This window comes from Scomber scombrus, chromosome 23 (assembly GCF_963691925.1).
Source record: "Scomber scombrus chromosome 23, fScoSco1.1, whole genome shotgun sequence".
NCBI classification, from domain to species: Eukaryota; Metazoa; Chordata; class Actinopteri; order Scombriformes; family Scombridae; genus Scomber; species Scomber scombrus.
This window is the reverse complement of record NC_084992.1, coordinates 13,712,776-13,731,350: the sequence shown is the minus strand read 5'-3', so window position 1 is coordinate 13,731,350 and position 18,575 is coordinate 13,712,776. Positions and strand designations below refer to the sequence as shown.

Sequence of the window (18,575 nt, the reverse complement as noted above, 5' to 3'; positions counted from 1 at the left end):
GAATCCCAGCAGGGATGACATGTGGAAGTAGGTTGGCAGATTTCTTTAAAATTACCCCCACTTTTTTTTTTTTTTTTTTAAATCAATGCTCAGCAGCCCGAAGAGAGGATGATCCCTTTGGGAAATTAAGGAGCCTCACAAGCTGACCAAAGTGTTTGGATGCAGTAATTATGCTTAGTTAATAAATCAAGATGTCAGTCTTTCATGCTTCATTCTCGTGTTTCATATATGCAGAACAGCTTTTTGGCATCTGTCTTCGCGGATCTTTTCTTCCCCACCAGTATCATGATACAAAATTGTCAGATAATGATTCCTAATACCAGATGTGAATTGCTCAGGAAATCTTCACATCTGTTTCGGTGACATGTGCTCGTACAATGAGACGTCTTTTAGAGGATTTCTTTACAGTTCGCTAATCGGCATAAAAAGCACTGGGATGTTCAAAATTCCGTACATAGCTTATTGATAAGATACAACCTATCATGCATTCCTAATTGAGCTCCTGTTCTTGAAAGCTTCAGTTTTTATCATTGCCAGGGTCCGGTGTTGCTTTCAGATTTGTTTGTTTTAGGCCACAGTAGTCAGCCATTCAGCAGATTCTGCTGTTTAAGGGTGTGTTGCCTTTTTCCGCTTCCGTCCAAGTACCCCTATGTGCACTCTGCTTTTATGGACTGATGTAAATTCTCTTTCATGGCTGCTGTGGAATCACTGTTGATCCTTATCTCTCCCATAAAGCTGCAAATTTATTGTCAGCAAAAGGCTTTTTAGTGCCCAAAACTGGCTGTGGTGGCAAATTACTATTTGAAAAGACAAAATTATCTAAAAGCAACAGTGAAAGCTATTGACCATGTTGTGGTTTGATTGTATTCCTGTTGTGCCGGTCTTAAGACACCTGCGGCCCTTTGGACTACTCACTTTGTTTCTCTTTTTCAGCGGGACCAAAATGAAACGATAGGGGGCCATTTTAGATTGATTCACACTCACTAATTCATGATTCATATCTGCCACCTGTGGCTCACTGTGTAGTTGTTTATTTGAAGGTCTGAGAGAATGCACTTTCACCAAACTAATAACACTACTGATGAAAATAAAAGCTCAGGGATGTTTCAGGAATGGAAAGATGATTTCATTTTAAGTTGTTTTTTCTTCTAGTTTTCATTATTCATTCATGGTTGTTTCATTTCAGCAATTTACATAGTAATAATAATGGCATACATTCATTTTTCTTACAATGCAGCCTAATTGCAAAGTACAAAAGGCTCCATTAATTACTTTAGAGTTTGTTTGAATGTTGCTGACCTCTTTTGTCTCATCACCTGTCTTAAAGAACACAGACCCTGTTCACGACATGCTCCTGGATGTTATTACTTGGGTCGGCATCCTCCTGTCGCTGGTCTGCTTGCTCATCAGCCTCTTCACCTTCTGCTTCTTCCGCGGCCTCCAGAGCGATCGCAACACCATCCACAAGAACCTCTGCATCAGCCTGTTCATCGCTGAGTCCCTGTTCTTAGTGGGCATCAATCGGGGCGATCAACCGGTAAGACTATAAGTGCTGATGGAGAGATATTGAACTACTGTTAAAGTAACGATTTATGTGTACAGTACTGTATGTGGCCCCCTGACATTTAGCAGTGTTTAGTGAAAACCATGAAATAAGGTACTAATAAAAGAAAAGGGCAGGATAAAAACTATATAGGTTGAAAGGATGGAAAATGCTGACTTGAAATCAACTCCATTAGGTTATATGATATTTTTAAAGGAATGTAGTGACTTTATAAAGAGATAGTTTGACATTTCAGGAAAAAGCTGTACTCTGTCCAATGGAAATAAAATCCAAACCAACTAGCTCCTCTCAAGCTCACAAAATAACAATTTATGTAATTTTATCAGTTGAATCTGTACAAGAATAACAGCATAAAAATGCATGTGGTTTAAGTGGTTGGGCTTAGGGTTAGGGTTAGGCACCCAACCAAGAAATAGCCTCACACGTAACCCAGCTAACCCAGCTACACAGCATTAGAGATCTTTATTATTATGAGAAATGTAAGCGAGGAAAATATACATCACCTGCATTAGTAATGTGCCACTCCTCGCTCGCGCTGACAGAGTGTGAACATGTGTGAGCAAGCAACAGGGTACTGACACTTTGTGATACATTGCTATGTATGAAAAGTGCTATACAAATAAAGTCTGATTGCTTGATGATTGAGAAGGAATTTCGGATTCTTACATAAAGAACCTTTAGAAGTAGGAGAACATCAAAATATCTGTTTTCAACATTGAGAAGTGTGAAGTAAAACTAATTTATTTGTGCCTTTCAAAAAAAAGTGAATTCTTCAGTTTTCCCTTTTCCATTTCTTTGAACCAAGGACAAGGATTTCCTTTTTTTCCAATTGGTTTTAGTCTATGAGCTGCTTGAATGCCTCCCTGAATTCCTTGTACTGTATAAATCTTCGCTGAAGACTGTATACCATCTCCTCTTTAGAATCTGACATTTTAGAGCCTGAAATTGTTGTAAACTCTGGTGTCCTGCTGAACTGTGAGTAGTACTTCCCAGAGAGCGCCAGTGGACCTGATTTTTTTTTTTTCCCTTCTATTTTTTCCTGCTTGGCTTACAGAGAAGAAATACTGAAAAAAAGTGAATTAGATGCTTTTTATTCAACAAATGTTACCTCCATTGGTTGAATAGAAGCAAACACGTACTTGGAAGTACACTCACATACACACGAACACCTGCCAACACACTGTTATAGTCCTGTTATACACTCCTTTATGCACTTGCTGACATGAATCATCTGCTCACCCCACATCCTCCCTATGTGCACCGCACCACCCCTGCGTGCAGTTTTTCAATTTGTAAAGACATCATATTAATCTGGATTAAACTGTTCAATACACGAAATCTTCTCCTGGTATAATAACTGTAGTTGGATGGCGTTACTTTGCTGTGGGAGCTCAGCTGTGGTAGCAGGTGGAGGCATGCTGTCACAGCACAGTCATCTTCAAGTGTGTGTGCTCAGCGCTCATACTGTAGACAAATGTGGAGTTATTACATGTATACAGGACAGTAGAGGACTTTATTCCACTTATTTTTTGTTATGTATGCAAGTACACAAGTAAATAATAAACAAAATCCCTAAAAATCTACAGCTTCTTGCGACTATGCCATTTCTGCTTGTTAATGAGGCAGTGTGTGCAGTTACTGTAGCTGTGCTCTCTCTTTGAGAAAACAAAGCTGGATGAGTTGTGAATGTACTATCTGAGCTGAGTAAAAATGATCTCTATAGAAATTTAGTATGGGGTCAGACCCTTGAGCACTACTTATTGTTAATAGTCCTTATATAATAAATGTAGTTATTTATTGCCATTGTTTTTATCATGTTATCCCACACCTTGCATAAAGCTCACAAATGTTGAGGAAGTTATAGAAATTCATGAAATAAGAAGTCCTTATCTTTCAGCCTTAGAAGAAATCTATATCTTGCTTTTCAAATATTACTTTAAGTGCCAACAGCCAAACTCGCAGACTATAGTTTAGCGCCAAAGCCTCTTCAGTGTGAAGTTAAAGATAATGCTTTGGCCCTACACCTTTCCCTTCCATAACATTTTATGGGTGTGATTCACAGCCCAGCTCTAAGATCACTCTCATGGACTGCAATTAATGTCCACTCAACCTTTTAGTTATTTAATTGAATCCATTTCAGTGACAAAATACGCCAGTTATGTTCAACTGAGCCAATAATTAGATCAATCCATGTAAGTATACTGTATACTATTATTGTTAGAAATTGTAAGGGCGTCTGCCTGCACGTGAATGACAGTCTTCTGTATCCAGGACTTGCTCGCACATATCTCTATCGACTCAGAAAGTGTGTAACTACATTATGTCCGTGCACCTGGCTGCAGTGTGAAATGCACTGAACTCCAAATAGCTCTTGGATGGTTAACTTCAATTCTTCATATCTCTCTGTCATCCATGCCAGCTACAGCAAACAAGACCACATGGGCTCAGTAGCTGCAGCCTTCTTCTGCCAGTCACTACAGGCAGGCGTCCAATTGCCGCAGCCAAACAAAGCTTAGCAATGTTAATTGTTGGAAAGACACAAACACGGAGAGGTCAGAAAATGCTGCTTGGTCACAGCCTCACAGATGACACACTCTGACATTTGTCATATCGTGTCCTTTAGCAAGGCATTCGTTCCTTCAGGAAAACAGCCAAATGCTGAAAAGTGTTTTGTTTGAAATGCAGTGAATGCTCATATTTCCCTCCCTCCCCCCTTGCCTCCCTCTTCATCTCTCTGATTTTATTCCTTGTCTATCACCACCTAAACCTTCCCAGATTGCTTGCGCCGTCTTCGCTGCCTTGCTCCACTTCTTCTTCCTGGCGGCATTCACGTGGATGTTCCTGGAGGGCGTGCAGCTCTACATCATGCTGGTTGAGGTGTTCGAGAGCGAGCACTCCCGCCGACGCTACTTCTACCTGGTGGGCTACGGAGTTCCGGCGCTAATTGTAGCCGTTTCAGCTGCAGTGGACTACCGCAGTTACGGCACCGACAGAGTGTGAGTACATGTGGAGGTAGCTTGTAAAGTAGCTGCAGGAGCACCGGTTTTCCTGTCTGCATGTGATCCTCAAAATAACACATGAATAATACATAGACATCTTCCTAGCCAAGCATATTGGTCCACTTCACCAACGGATCCTTTTAGGAATATGTGCAATGGTAAAGGATACTTCCACCAATTTTACGCATCAAGATCCATTCAATAGTTCTACTCAGCTTGTTAAAACAGTTGTACATTTATTCTGGTGCTCTGAAGGAATAACTTCAGTGTGACCCTAGAAAGTAACCCTAGATTTCATCAGGGTTATGCAGGATTTAAAAAACCAAAGCCTGGATCACAAATTGAGAGCTGTGGGGTTTGAAAGACATGGGTGTTTCCCAGGCAGTGAGGATCTAACAAAAGATACCTTGATGTTGCATATTGTGTTGCATTAAGAAAAGTGTAGGATCCAGATTTCTGGAGCTTTTTAAGGATCCATACAAGGCTGGTGGATTGATTTTGACTGATGAGGCAAATTTTACGAAATAACTGCAGTTCAAAAGGAGCCTCTACCATTTCTTCCAGCTATTGTCATTACCTTAATGAAATTTACAGGCACATTTGTTATCCACCGTTTAGGAAAACAATGTAGAAGCTCTGAATTAGACTAGGGGTTAAGTGGAGAAACCAGAAAGGAAAAAACAAACAACAAAAACATTAGTCTCTTCCCGCTTAACCCCACCATTGTTTGTGTATCCACCGCCACAATAACCCTGCTAAAAACTTGACAACTGTTTGTGTTGGTTTGAGGAGCATCAACACCCTCGCCGATGACGCTCCAATAGCTATCACTCATCGTTAACTTTTAATGAAGCAGAACGGTTACTCAAGCTGCGTTTTCGTTCACCCCCCACTGCTGAATTGACATTGTTTTGACAGTGAAAAATGCTAACTTCAGGAGATAGTATTGCGGGATGAATGTCAAGCTATTGTTGTTAATGTCGTTAGCATTTTAGGATGCACAAATTACAGCGCAGCACGGGAATGGAGAAATTTAAGGAGAGGGAGGCGGCTTTTTTTGTTTCCTCCAGAAGTCACATAAGAAATCAAAGTGGCCTATAAAGCAGTGTAATGCCAAGCATAGGATCTCCCTCCATCCCTCTCTGTTAATCTCAAAGCCATCTGAAAATAATGAAGACCAGCATCAGCAGTTTGCTTCCGAGACGTTTATCACGTATGGCGAACACACACACACACACACACACACACACACACACACATTGCCACACACGCTCAACCGGTCGACAGTGCATTTGTAGAATGGCGGAGCCAAAGTTCTTTGTGATGGATGAGGTGATAGCTGCCACCGCCTGAGCCTTGGCATCATGTGAATAATTAAAGGCTGCCACCGGTGGAACAATTATCCGCAGCCATTGAAGGATGAGGGAAGGGACAAGGCATGACACGTGCTGAATACTAGGAGAGGTGGGGGGTGGCACATAGTCCCACTGCAAATTGATTTTGGGACCGTAACAGCATTATCGTTTGGGGGTTGGAGGGCTTACTTTGAGCAGAAATATCCAACAAGTTGCACTCAAGAGTGATACTAACCTAGTAGATATTTGAGATGATTGAAGTCATTTTCCAGTGACTGATTCAAGGAAAATGAAGTCGGCTTTACTCTAATGAGCCATTGAGTTTTACTATTCTTCTATCCAATCAGGCTGCTTAGTGGTGAGCATGTGATTCAGTGTAATTCCTCTAGTTTAATGAAAGTAATAAATCAACCTTACCTGTAAACTCTGGAGATACAATTACATTTTACTTTCCGTAATCTAGTTGCTGCAACAGTCGGTCCCCTCTGTCCCCCTTAGCATTCAGCATCATGGTGGATATTGAAGGGGCCCTGTTGAGTTTTCTTGTAAACAGTTGTGTTTGCTTGTTCCCTCACCAAAATTATTGCTTGTATCCTTGAGGCGTAACAAACACGCTGAATACATTTCTTTTGTTATTTTCTGATAGTAGATTAAGTGATCTTGGACAAAAATCATACATTGAGTTGCTGCAAGTCTTGCTTGGTGATACAGCTACATATCGAAGATTTTGAGAGACAATCTTTTTGATAATATAGCTTAAATACAGAATTTGGAAAGTAACATTAACTGAAAGGATCCTTACACGTGTTAGTTTTTTATTTTTTGGTTTGGGTTTTTTTAAATATAATGGCCATGTTTGTATTCAACCTGTCATATTTTAGAGGGTGGTTGACTGCCACAAGTTTTTTTTTATTTGTGCATTGATTACTTACAAATCACAGTGGTTATGTTTTGTTAAAGCTTTTTCTAGAATAGTTGTGGTACAGGATTCTTCACTGATTACTTTCTTACAATACAAGGAGACAATTTAGCAAAGGCTACAAGAAGCAGACTACTGACACCTTTGGCTGTCTCCTTCTGTCACATGACCCATGCTTTGGAGGTCTCACTCATTAGTTTAAAAAAAATGATTTCTTTTTCTTCTTTCCTGCTTTTTTTAATTTAATTTCTTTATTGATTCTCTTTCTATTTTTTCTGTCAACTTTGCTGCTGTAACTCTGTAAATTTCCCCGTCATGGGAGTAATGAAAAATGATCTTATCTTATCTTATCTCATCTTATCTTATCTTATACTAGTAGAGCACAAGACAAACAAAACAGTGGTTCACCCAAAACATTGCTCCATAGATCCATTAGTGGTCAAACATACAGTGCAGCTTAAATCATTGTAAACAAATAACATGCACAAGTCTTACAGTTCATACTCCAGGACACAGTGTCCTTAAGCACTGAATTAAAAAGGCTGCTAGAAATCTTGGCAAAAATGTTTTCACGTCGCCTTACTCATCATGCATTGGACATCGGCGTGCTATCACCTCAATTAAATGACTTTCTTTTCTTGTGAAGATGTCTTTTCAGATTATGTTGCATTGGCTGAAAGGACAGCCAGTGTCAGCTCACTGCAGGCTGATGGCACAGGTGTCAGTATTCTTAGCACAAGCTGTCGGCACAAGCACGGCATGTGTGTCTGGTCTGAATTGCTTGGTTACTTAAAGAGTAGTGCAAAAAGTAGCACACCAGGAGATAAAACTAGACGTGCTCCAAAATCCAAACACAACCGTGACTCAAGTGGAGAAGGGGTGTTAGAGGAGGCAGAAGAAAATGACAGCCTGCAGCTCCCGCCGCCCACCATGCCTTTAAATCTTTCTATGATCTGAAGAAGAAGGCAAAAATGAACAATAGAACCTTCAGCATAATTTATAACATGTTTGGAGCGTGTGCTTTGATGAGCTGCCAGAGTTCTGTGCGTGTTGTTCGTCTTTTGTTTGCACTTGTTCACCGCTTTATGCGTCCATATGTGTGTTTTTTCTGCATTGCCTTCTCTCGTCCAATGACATCAGTGAGGGGGGAGATGTATCAAGTCCCGGTAACATCAAAAGGAACAGTCAATTTTTCGTCCTGTCACTTCTTACACAGCTTTCTCTCTCATTTCAAAGTATTGTCTGCTATTTTGCAGAGTCTTTTAGAGACCAAAAGTGAAATATGTGTAAACATGTCCATGGCAGCTGAGCTTTGTGTGAATTGGAAACCTGTTGGTTGTTTTTCTGTAAATACTTGAGATGTCCCTTTTTTGTTTTTCCAACCAAAATAGCATTCAACGCATCATAGATTGTATATTGCTTTATTTTACTGTGAAACTGGCTCTTCATAATATCAGAGTAGGTTTTATGCAAAAGCAAAACTTAAATTATGATCATAAATCACTTTTTAAAATAGTGTGTCATATGTACTTTTCTTTACACTAAAACCCAGTGGTGTCTTCCTCTGAAGTGTCCCATACACTTCAATTTGCCTAAAATGCTACTGAATTACAGCTAATTCTCTGCCATTTCCATTTCACTCTCTGTCAGCCTGAATGACAACACTGCTGTATGAAGTGTAATTTTCCAGTAGCCAAAAATGGAGGCGTCTATCTGCTGCAGCGGCGGAGATTAAAAGATTAATAATTCAACCACAGGTCATGAATCAAGATTTTTTCCCCCCCCCTTTTTTGGCCATTTTCAAAGGAGCGCTGTCACCTTCCACTGGCTCTGATGCTTCAGGTTCATATCTAGTTTTATTCGAAGGAGAAAGAATTGACTTTCTGTAATGTTTTCATATGAAGCAGGAGGTCAGGAGAGCGCCTTATTACATTATTGACATAATTATAGCAGTCGACGGAGTCATCGCAGTTAACTCGAACATGTAATGCTTAAGGACTGTGTGTGGCCATGTCTGTCTGGGTCAAGGTCAGTCTAATTCCTTTGGAGTGATACAGTTAGGATTCAATTGAGAACTAATTGAATCATCCATAAATTATCATCTGTGATGGTACTTTGCTACCTTAACCCGGCAAATTGAAACAGAATCAGCTTAAAATCTGGTCATTGTCACCCGTGTGGTACACCCTTCTTAGCTTTGGCTACACCACACGTGTTCTGTCTTTTACTTTGTATCGTACACCTGTTAGGGCCATAAAAGGCCATCATTAATGCTGTCATTGCACTGAAAGCCCCTTTTCCTCTAAATTCTTACTGACGGTCATAATTCTTCAAGCCCCTTGCGGCGATCTATGTTTTGGAGTGCCTGTTCCTCTGTGTCACACCAGCCTCCTACTTGATGTATATCCTCTGAGCCGGAGTATAAAGCTATAACCTCCAATCTTTCTCTTTCTCTTCCCTCCCTCCTCACTCCCTCCACTCATATTCACCACCCTCTCTTGCTTCATATCCCCGTTTCCCCCTCAATCTATCTCTTTCATTGCAGTTGCTGGCTTCGCCTGGACACGTACTTCATTTGGAGTTTCATAGGACCAGCAACCTTGATAATTATGGTAAGCATGCCCCCCCCACCCCACCCAACCTTCTACTCATTAACCCTACTTAGCCTGCGGGTCACTGCTTAAATGGTCCACTGAGATCCCTTTTTCTAGCTCCTATCCTCCCTCTTCTCTCTGCCCTGTTGAGCATATATGCCACCAGCGGGCATGGAGCCGTCCAGAAAAACGAATGAGGGGTGCAGAGAATATATTGCAGTTTGTCACCCCGCCGCAGTCACCGGCTGAGACAATTTTTGGAGAGGGTGGTGTGAGAGACAGAGAGATAGAGAGAGAGAGAGAAAGAGAGTGAACTCTGCTCAGTATGCAGTGTTGAAGTAATCCGCACTGCGATTATGATTGATTTTGTTCCCGTTCCAACTTGTACTCTACTACCTTTTTCCATCTTGTCCTCACAGGCACGCAGACAGCTCTGGGTGCACATAGACATATAGTATTATGCAAGGAGGACACACACACAGACACACACTATGCCTTTCACAACTAGGACAGCCCCGATTTTCTAATAAAATACTCTATTTATTGATCCATCTGCTTTGAATCTGGTAAGTATTTGAGCTCATGCCAAACTGTTAATATTGTTATGTCACCAGAGTTGCGCTCCTCATCTTCCAAAACACCTGGATGTCATCGTAATAAACCTCTGAAATCAGAAATCGCCTTATAAACACCTTTAACAACAACAACAACAAAAAAATGTGGCAATATCTCTGAGATTCTACGCACATCCCGCAGGATTATTTACAGCAAGAAACCAAAAATCTGTAATTCCAGCAACTCTTAATACAACTGTTAGTGCCCAGCTACGATCCAGTTACTAAATACAAACATGCATAATGCACTTTCACGCTCCAGTTTGGTGTAATCATACACAATGCATCTCTGTGTGCCTCATGACTCACTTCTTTCTCTCTTCAATTTACAAACAAGAATATCAGTGTTGGAAAGAAGTCCAATCCAATTTTACCCGCGGGAGTTTAGGCAGAGACACATTTTAAGCCGATAAAAAATGACTGAAATTTTTCACTTGCCTCACATTAGCTGAATGTCATCTGTAAACAGCGGTAAAGGAAGTGTACTAATTGCTGTGATTTTTGAGGAGTCATTTTGAAAAGACCCCTACGCCGCTACCAGACTTGACTCCTCTTCTATTTTTCTTGATTACTGACTCACAGAGAAAAGGAAAATAATGAGAAACACCAGAGTGAGCATGTTTAATACAAGTTGTTTAATTGCAGTCAAAGTCAATACTTTTCTTTTGTTTCTTACATTTCAGGCTAATTACATTGTGTTTTGCAAATATGGGTGCAAGAGTTCAACCTGTTTAAATGTGCTTGCCTTTATTTATTTATTTTTTAAGGTCTGTTTTTGAGATGATTCATTTGGCACATATTGAAAGTGAACTACTTGGCACACCTAGGCAGAGCAGGAAGAATTTAAATAATGCCCTATTTTATGACAAATAACAGCACAATAAAATGTTATCCCGCCCTTTATAGGCTGGCATCGCTTGTAATGTAAAAGAGAACATGCTGTATTAAACGGTGTCTTGTCACAATGCTGAAAGTTCTTCAAGCATTTCACAAACATTTCCACTTCCAACCAACGCCAACTGTTTTTTTTTTTGTATCCTTGACAGATGTAGAAACTGTAAAGGAAAACGAATGCAGCGGCGGTGGCAGTTATTCCCTGTGGTTGCCTTTAAGTGTGAATATGATGAGACGAGTGTGAATAAGTCAGATGGAAAGGCTCCCTCATACAAGTATGCAGCTATCTTGTCTCAACCGCTCCTGTTTAGTCCGTCGTACCATCACAGAGGTTTCTTAGGATTTTGCGCTCTGTTTGGCAAAGTGGGAAACCAAGTCTGGCTGCAACGTTCCAGCTTTGTGCTACAAAGTGCCCTGATTTAAAATGAATGGAACTGAAACAAGAAACATACAAGCCTTCAATCCTGTCTTCCCTCCCTCACTCTCTCTCTCTCTCTCTCTCTCTATCTCTCTCTCTCTCTCTCTCTCTCTCTCTCTCTCTCTCTCTCTCTCTCTCTCTCTCTCTCTCTCTCTCTCTCTTCTCCCTCTCCCTCAGCTCAATGTGATCTTCCTGGGCATCGCTCTCTACAAGATGTTCCATCACACTGCCATCTTGAAACCAGACTCCGGTTGCCTGGACAACATCAAGTAAGAGCACTCACATTGCACAGATATCCATTTAAGTCCTCCAGAAATAGAATTCCAGTGACGTTTTGTTACAGATGGAAAGAATGTTTCAAGACTAGTGTGATGGGCTCGCTTCCACCAAACGCACTCTGACAGCAGAATTGCACTCAGAGCAAGTTGAGGTTTCCGCTTATTTCCTCCTGTTTCCTTGTGTTTAATGACCCGTCTTTTTAAAAAGCAACTATTGGACAGTACTCTATATTCAAACTGGTGTTCTTGAATGACTCGCCTCCTTCTTTGACATTTTTAAACCTTATTAAAAGTCCACAGGGTGGTAAATGCTCTTATTTTAATTATATTTATTTTACCCTACTTTTCTCTTGTCCATTATGGCAATTTGGAGGGGAGGAAGGAGGAATTGATGTTTGATCCTGATTGTATTAAAAAAATATGAATTTATTGTAAAAAAAGAAAGCGAAACAAAAGCACCTAGGTTTGTGAACAGCATACCAAACGATCCAGGAATCTAAACCTGCAAGGTGAGTAACTCCTGTTAAAATGAAAGGTTGTGTCAGACAAGGTTAAAATCAAACAGGTATCCTTTTGCATTCCCATCATTATCTGAAGAACACTGTTGTCTGCACAGGAAAAGGCTAGGGGCGGTCTCACAGATCTGACCTGGTGTTATCTTGGTGTCAACATGTGGAAGATGAATATTCATATTATGTGTGTGTGGCTGTGTGTGTGTGTGTGTGAGCTTGTTTATCTAAATATGTCTGGCTGCTTTCAGATAATAAGTAAGCTTGAAGGACAATAAAACTCTAATTTTGTGAAAGCGTGAACACCAGTCTATACATTTACTCGAGGGATCAAATTAATTAGAGTTCTGCAAAGGTAATTGAAGTCAAGTTTGTAAAGTTTCAGATAAAATAACTTTGGACTAACATGTGTTTATCTACCACATACATGGACATATGCTATGTTTACATAAATTCAACAGAGATACATACAGCCTTGTGGAATAATGAAATGTGCACATTACATCAGAATTAACCATTCTGCAAACTTTGCTGCTGTGTTTTAGCATTTGGAGGTAATTTGTCTGTCAGTGTAGATTCAGGTTTCTGTTAATTTCTGTATAAAATTAAATAAGCAGACTCTTGAGACCTGCCTTAATTGTGTAGTCCATCAAAATGAACAAGCCAGCATTTGTTTAATGAATAAAGTTACAGTATTGTGAGTGCAACGTTTTAATTTGCATTTAAACTGCATTACCATGGGAGGATAATGTAATATTGTCAAAAATTGTTGCAGAATACACAACCCAAGTCATTTTTTTTAGGATTCAGGTTTTATTCAGGTGGTTTTTCAAATCATAGAGAAAATAATGGAAACCGATGCCTACCCAGAACTGTAGAAAGATAAATCTAAAACTGGAGCAGCATGCATTCAAAACTGGTCAGCAAGAATTCTAAATATATGCAGTAAAGGGATCAAACTTGCAAACACACTGACAGGGTCCTTTAAATCTGCAATTGAATTTTTTCAATCTCTAAGCTTAACACATATACAATATCACCATGTGCAGCTGAAATGGCTAACGCAGCTACCTATTTACACATGCAGCACATACAGTTTACCATTAGCATTCATACAGAGTCCTGTTTCTGGCTGCTTGACAAATGAAAGTCCAGCATTCACTCTTTTGTTAGCTCCGTTTTTGTCTCCAGCAACTCCTGAAGAAAATATCTGCCTCTTAATTAAGTTACTGAATTCTTCACTACATTCACCAACTAGTTTTCTACTTTTGTGTGTTTGCGGCTTTTGCTTGGCAGGGAGTTCTTTTGATGAAAGCAGGTGGCCTGCTTCAGTTGAAAACGAGGTTGATGAAAGCAGTTAGATTGAACCAAAACAGTAAAGTTGCCAAGAACCCAAATAGTGTGCTGAAAGATGATGAAACACTACTGATCAGTGCTGGTTTAACTATTGAAGGATTATATGTTCAATAGTAGCATCATCTGTGCACTAAAATCCATGGATTTGACTTCATAGATTAGCTCAGTTCCTCTCACAAATGTCTCTACATGAAAAAAAAGAGTATTACATGTTTATTTTAAAAGTCCCTTTAAACTGTATAATGACACAGCATTTGCGGCCATTGTCTTTGACGTAAGCTCCAGCTACCTGGTGTCGGCAGATTCCCTATACAGATGGCGTAAAGTTGTTTTGTTGCCTGTTTGCCGTGATAGATAAGGGTGTCGTCTGTTATGTTTTTTTTCTGTCTGCTTCGCTTATTTAAGCCACTCTGGACACATTAGTCTACTTTATGACCAGCGTTCCGGCTGTTATTTTTTGTGGCACCACATCACTGGTTCTGTCTCAGCACAGTGGCCTCTGTCTGCCGCAGTGATACACACCAACAACAGAACCAAAAAAAACAATCTTCAGCAAGCATGATATAGCAGGCTTTAGTTGCACCATGTCAGACTGTACTGTGCCGACCTGCTTTTCCATCACAGACTCACTGCAGGATATTCCTGAGCGAACCCGCAGGTTTTAAGTGCTTCCTTTGTACACAGCCAAAGTGTGACCTGTACTGACGCTGCAGTCACCAAGAATAGATGACAATAGAAGGAGGGCGACATTTAAAGATGCTCTGCCTCCACTTGCCCTGCTGCTTCTATAAAACACAAGTTGCTGTATTTTGGAGATTTGTTATAGTGTTTAAGTCACTACTTTCAGATTTACTTACCATATTCTGTCAAATCTACAATGAAGAATATGTTCATCCAAATTTGAAACTTTTTGTATGATCATTCTTCGGCAACCTTACAGGTTTTTTGTCACATTCTGTGATGTGTGTTTTTGTCCTATTGGATTTTGGTGTGTAACAAACGAAAAAATTGAATCAATAATATGCACTTTGTAGCAATGAAAGAACTGAAATTTGGTTATGGACAGAGAACTGTGAAGCTGCAGCCGCCATATGGGTTAGCCACTGATTCCTATCTTGTAATGGATTGGTATCTAACCCCAGATCTTGATGGGATCAGAAAAGGAGGTACACCACTTGAGTGGAACATTGATCCAAAATAAGTACTTGCACCTGGTATAAAAATACAGCAAACTGTGGAGAAGAATTTTATTTTAAGGTTTATATTTACTCATTTGCTTTGGCAGTGTCCATTCATGTACAAAAACCGACATTATGTGTACCTCTTAGATTCATTGAGTAGTTTTATTTATATATTGACTGCTAGAGCTCTCAGTGTCATATGATTTATAAGACTGGCCTACCATAATGTACCAAACAGTTGACCCCCTGACCCTTAGTTCTTACTGACTTAGTAAAAGACAGCAACATTTCAGATGACCATTGGAAAATGGCATGAAGCTGCTCGGCTTTTGTCAGCCCTCATTCATCTGACACGGTTTTTAAGCCGAGACTCCATTACTCAACACAAAGACACTCTAGGAAAACTGACTTACATTGTGAGTATTACTGGCTCAAAGATATTGCTTAGCCGAACATATCCAGTCATTGCTGTGATTTCTGTATCAGCATAAAAATAGCAGTAGATGTTTTTCAGGGTTTTTCTTTTACATGGATTGATTTTTTTTCTTTTTTTTCTATACTTATGTGTTTCTTTCAGTATTCTGTTTTCCAGTATAGTATTACACTCAATTTAGCCCAGACTTTTATAAATGATTCGAACAAAATGGTCCATAGTTGATCTTTGGAGACCCCTTATTGCTGTATTTTTCATTTGATAGTAGACTTATCAAGGTGAACCGGTTTGGTGATGATACAGTAATATTACAGGTTAATTAAGCCCATTCAGCCTTGTTTAATGAGGTGTGTCTTATTTTGTCTCATCTTTTTTGCTATTTGGTTCCTCTTTATGGTTTGATGTCACGTTTTCTGTTCAGGTTTCATCATGCTGCCTTGTTTTAATATGTATGTTACATGTCTCTTTCGCTGTGAACCCCCCCCCACACACACACACACACACACTCCAACCCCTCCTTAACCCTCCTACCCCGCCCCCCCAACCCCAGCTTTTCTTCTTTTGATTAGGACTCGCATCCTGCCTTTTTATCTTATGCTGTGTTTATCTTTAACATCTTTCTGTTTTTCATCTTCCATTTTTTCCCCCCCTCTTCATTTTAGCTACCGTTATTATGATGGATGTGTTATTGTAGAGTGGCACTGGTAAGATGCAGCATTTCTCAGTACAGGGTGTAGAATCGAATTGATATTGTGTTTGATGTGTGTGTGTGTGTGTGTGTGTGTGTGTGTGTGTGTGTGTGTGTGTGTGTGTGTGTGTGTGTCAACCCCCCCCCCCCCCCCCCCCCCCCGTATAATGGAGACACCGGCTGCCACTGCCCAGTGATTCATGGATTAGGACGTGACTTTCGCACCGGTGTGACTTTAAATACCAGACGAATGCGTCATATTTCTAATATGAAGGACTGAACATTTTTTAAGAGAAAGGTGTGAATTCTATCCTGCATATCTTGCTCCCCGTACAGATAAGACACTTCAAATAAAATATGCTAACGAGGATGATGTCAAAGATAAAAACGTCCCTGCCAACATCAAAAAACTTTGCACCACTGATGTCTTAAACACTTTGAGGTGATTAGCATTTTAAGCATACCTTTGGTTAAATAATTAAAACGCTGTCTGTGTTGATCACAGCACCTCCTCTTTTCCACCCAGTAACAGCCTATAAGAGGACTTTATGCAGATTTAAAACAAGTTGAATTGACCAATTGCAATCTCATACATGAATGATCTGTGACATTGCAGTAAATGGCACCTCTGCGCATTAGGTCGTTTTGAAGGAAATTGCTGGTAATTTGATGCCACCGTCTGAAGTAGTTCTCAGCCTACAATTGCTCATTTTTAGAGTTTCTGCTCCACGATTAGCACAATAAAGCTTTCCTTATTCTTTTTGTGCTTCAAAAGCCCTGAAGTGCTCTGTTGATGCCCTTGGGAATGTACAGTATATGTCTGTATATTGCACAGCCTGACAGATCTGAAGGACTACAATTGCTTAAATGCTATATTTGACGTCATACAATGCGTTTAACATTTATTTAATAAAAAATTTCCTTGCCAAATATTATGCTTTACATAAACTATTTCAAGCTAATGATGCTAAAAAAATATGAACCAAGAGGGTCTCTAACTAATATTATATTAGTAGCTTTGAGGCATGCATCAGCCCAGACGGGATGAAACTCGATTCAAATTCAGCATCTTCATTTGTAAGTGAGCTGTTATGCTTTTCAGTGACTGTTATACAGTCTCAGAAGTTTTGCCTAAAGGCTCCTACAGTACCGCACAGCTCCCAAATTCATCCTCATATTTTTATCTGATAACTCCAGAAGATAAGCTGCGTGCGATGTGAGTCGTAGCCTCTTCATATCCTGTCCTCTCTGATGCATTTCTCCTGACCTCTTGTGACTCTATCATCCGCTATCCTTTGAAACAAAACTGCAGCTAGTTAGAGGACAATATTTTGTTCTCTTTCTTTTCTCTTTTGTGCCCACTGCTTGTGTTTCTGTGTCCATTCCAGGGGCAATCGCCTTGATGAAGTACCTCTCCCACCAGGTCATTAAGACAGCCCTGGGAAAATTATGTTGAATGGTTGCCCTGGTGAATTCATAAATCATTAATTTTGCTGCACACCTGGCCCATTTATAACTGCTTAAACACGAAGGTCTGCCAGCATTTATGAGGGGAGCTAGATACTTCTGTGAACCGAGCTAATTATGGTTAGCACCTGTAAATCACTAACAAATCCCTTCCCAAAATGTATGAACGTCTGTTTGGATGTGGATCTTGTGAATGTAGCGTTAATCTCCTTTGTCAAGATAAACCATCTTCCTTCTTGGTGTATTGTGTCCCTCTTAATGTCTAAATTTGTACTTTGTATTGATGGCCACACATTTTGGATTACACCTCTCCATCTCTTTGTTATGTCATTTGATTTATCTCTGCTTCTTTTCTTTTTGTGACGTTCTCGTCATATTGTTCAGCTATCAGGATTATGAACCTGAGATCAAGTAAGACAAAATTGGAAGGGCTCTTTTTCCCATAATGCCATCTTTCATTTACTCCCCCCATATGAACAAATCAGGATCCAAATCCATCTCCCTGCCTCTCTGAATCATTAACATGATTTACTGTGAAGCACTCAGTCATGTTGAAGGCCACATTAGTGTGCACACAGCACTCCTGTCTTAGATATACATGGCCGGCAGATCTGACAAGCAAGATTAGTTTGAAATGGCACCTGTATCATCACAGTGCACTCTATAGGAATATTAGTGCCATAATGTAGATACAGCAGTCGCATTTGTCAGTTGATAGTGATATTTTTATTTCATATATGCTATAAAAATCTGAAGCTTGCCAATGCAGGAACTCCACGATATATGAATGTCTCATGGAATAATATTTATTCAGTAATATTTTACAAACAAATCGATCAAGGAAATAGCAGTTACAATTCCAAGTGCCAGTGCTGACCCAATGAAATTCCACAGTAAATCTGAAGGAAAAGAGTTTAGCCACTCTCAGTTATTCAGGTAGCACTCAGGCGATAGATAGACAGTTGTCTGTCTCTCACTGTCTCCTTGTCTTAGGAGAATTTCATATATGACACCTTCCCAATATAAACACATAAAGGTGCAAATTTTGTGAATCAGGGCGCAAAGGCAGCGCAGAGAGGTGTGGCTCAGTTTTCGTGTTTCCACTGGTTCATGTAAAGGGGCCGTTACCATTTGAACATCAACAGTATCATCGTCCTAAAATTGACGTGATACTGTAAAGCTATCTGTTCCTCTAATCGTCTGTGGTTATTATTCACAAAAATGTAGCCATTTTATCAACAAGTGAAAGAGTAAAAAAGAAGTTCAAACCATGGAGTCTTGCTGTCAGATCAGCAGACAAAAAACG

At 40.0% G+C, this 18,575-nt stretch overlaps 1 protein-coding gene across 1 annotated transcript in view; it reads left to right on the top strand.

The window, feature by feature from the left end:
* Positions 1-18,575, top strand: part of LOC134005547 (adhesion G protein-coupled receptor L3-like) — a 154,395-nt gene that overhangs the window by 121,421 nt on the left and 14,399 nt on the right. The window contains exons 14-18 of the mRNA XM_062444472.1: positions 1,328-1,537; positions 4,340-4,560; positions 9,383-9,449; positions 11,535-11,626; positions 17,654-17,680. Coding sequence (XP_062300456.1) covers positions 1,328-1,537; positions 4,340-4,560; positions 9,383-9,449; positions 11,535-11,626; positions 17,654-17,680 — 617 coding nt within the window. The remainder of the gene's footprint in view (positions 1-1,327; positions 1,538-4,339; positions 4,561-9,382; positions 9,450-11,534; positions 11,627-17,653; positions 17,681-18,575) is intronic.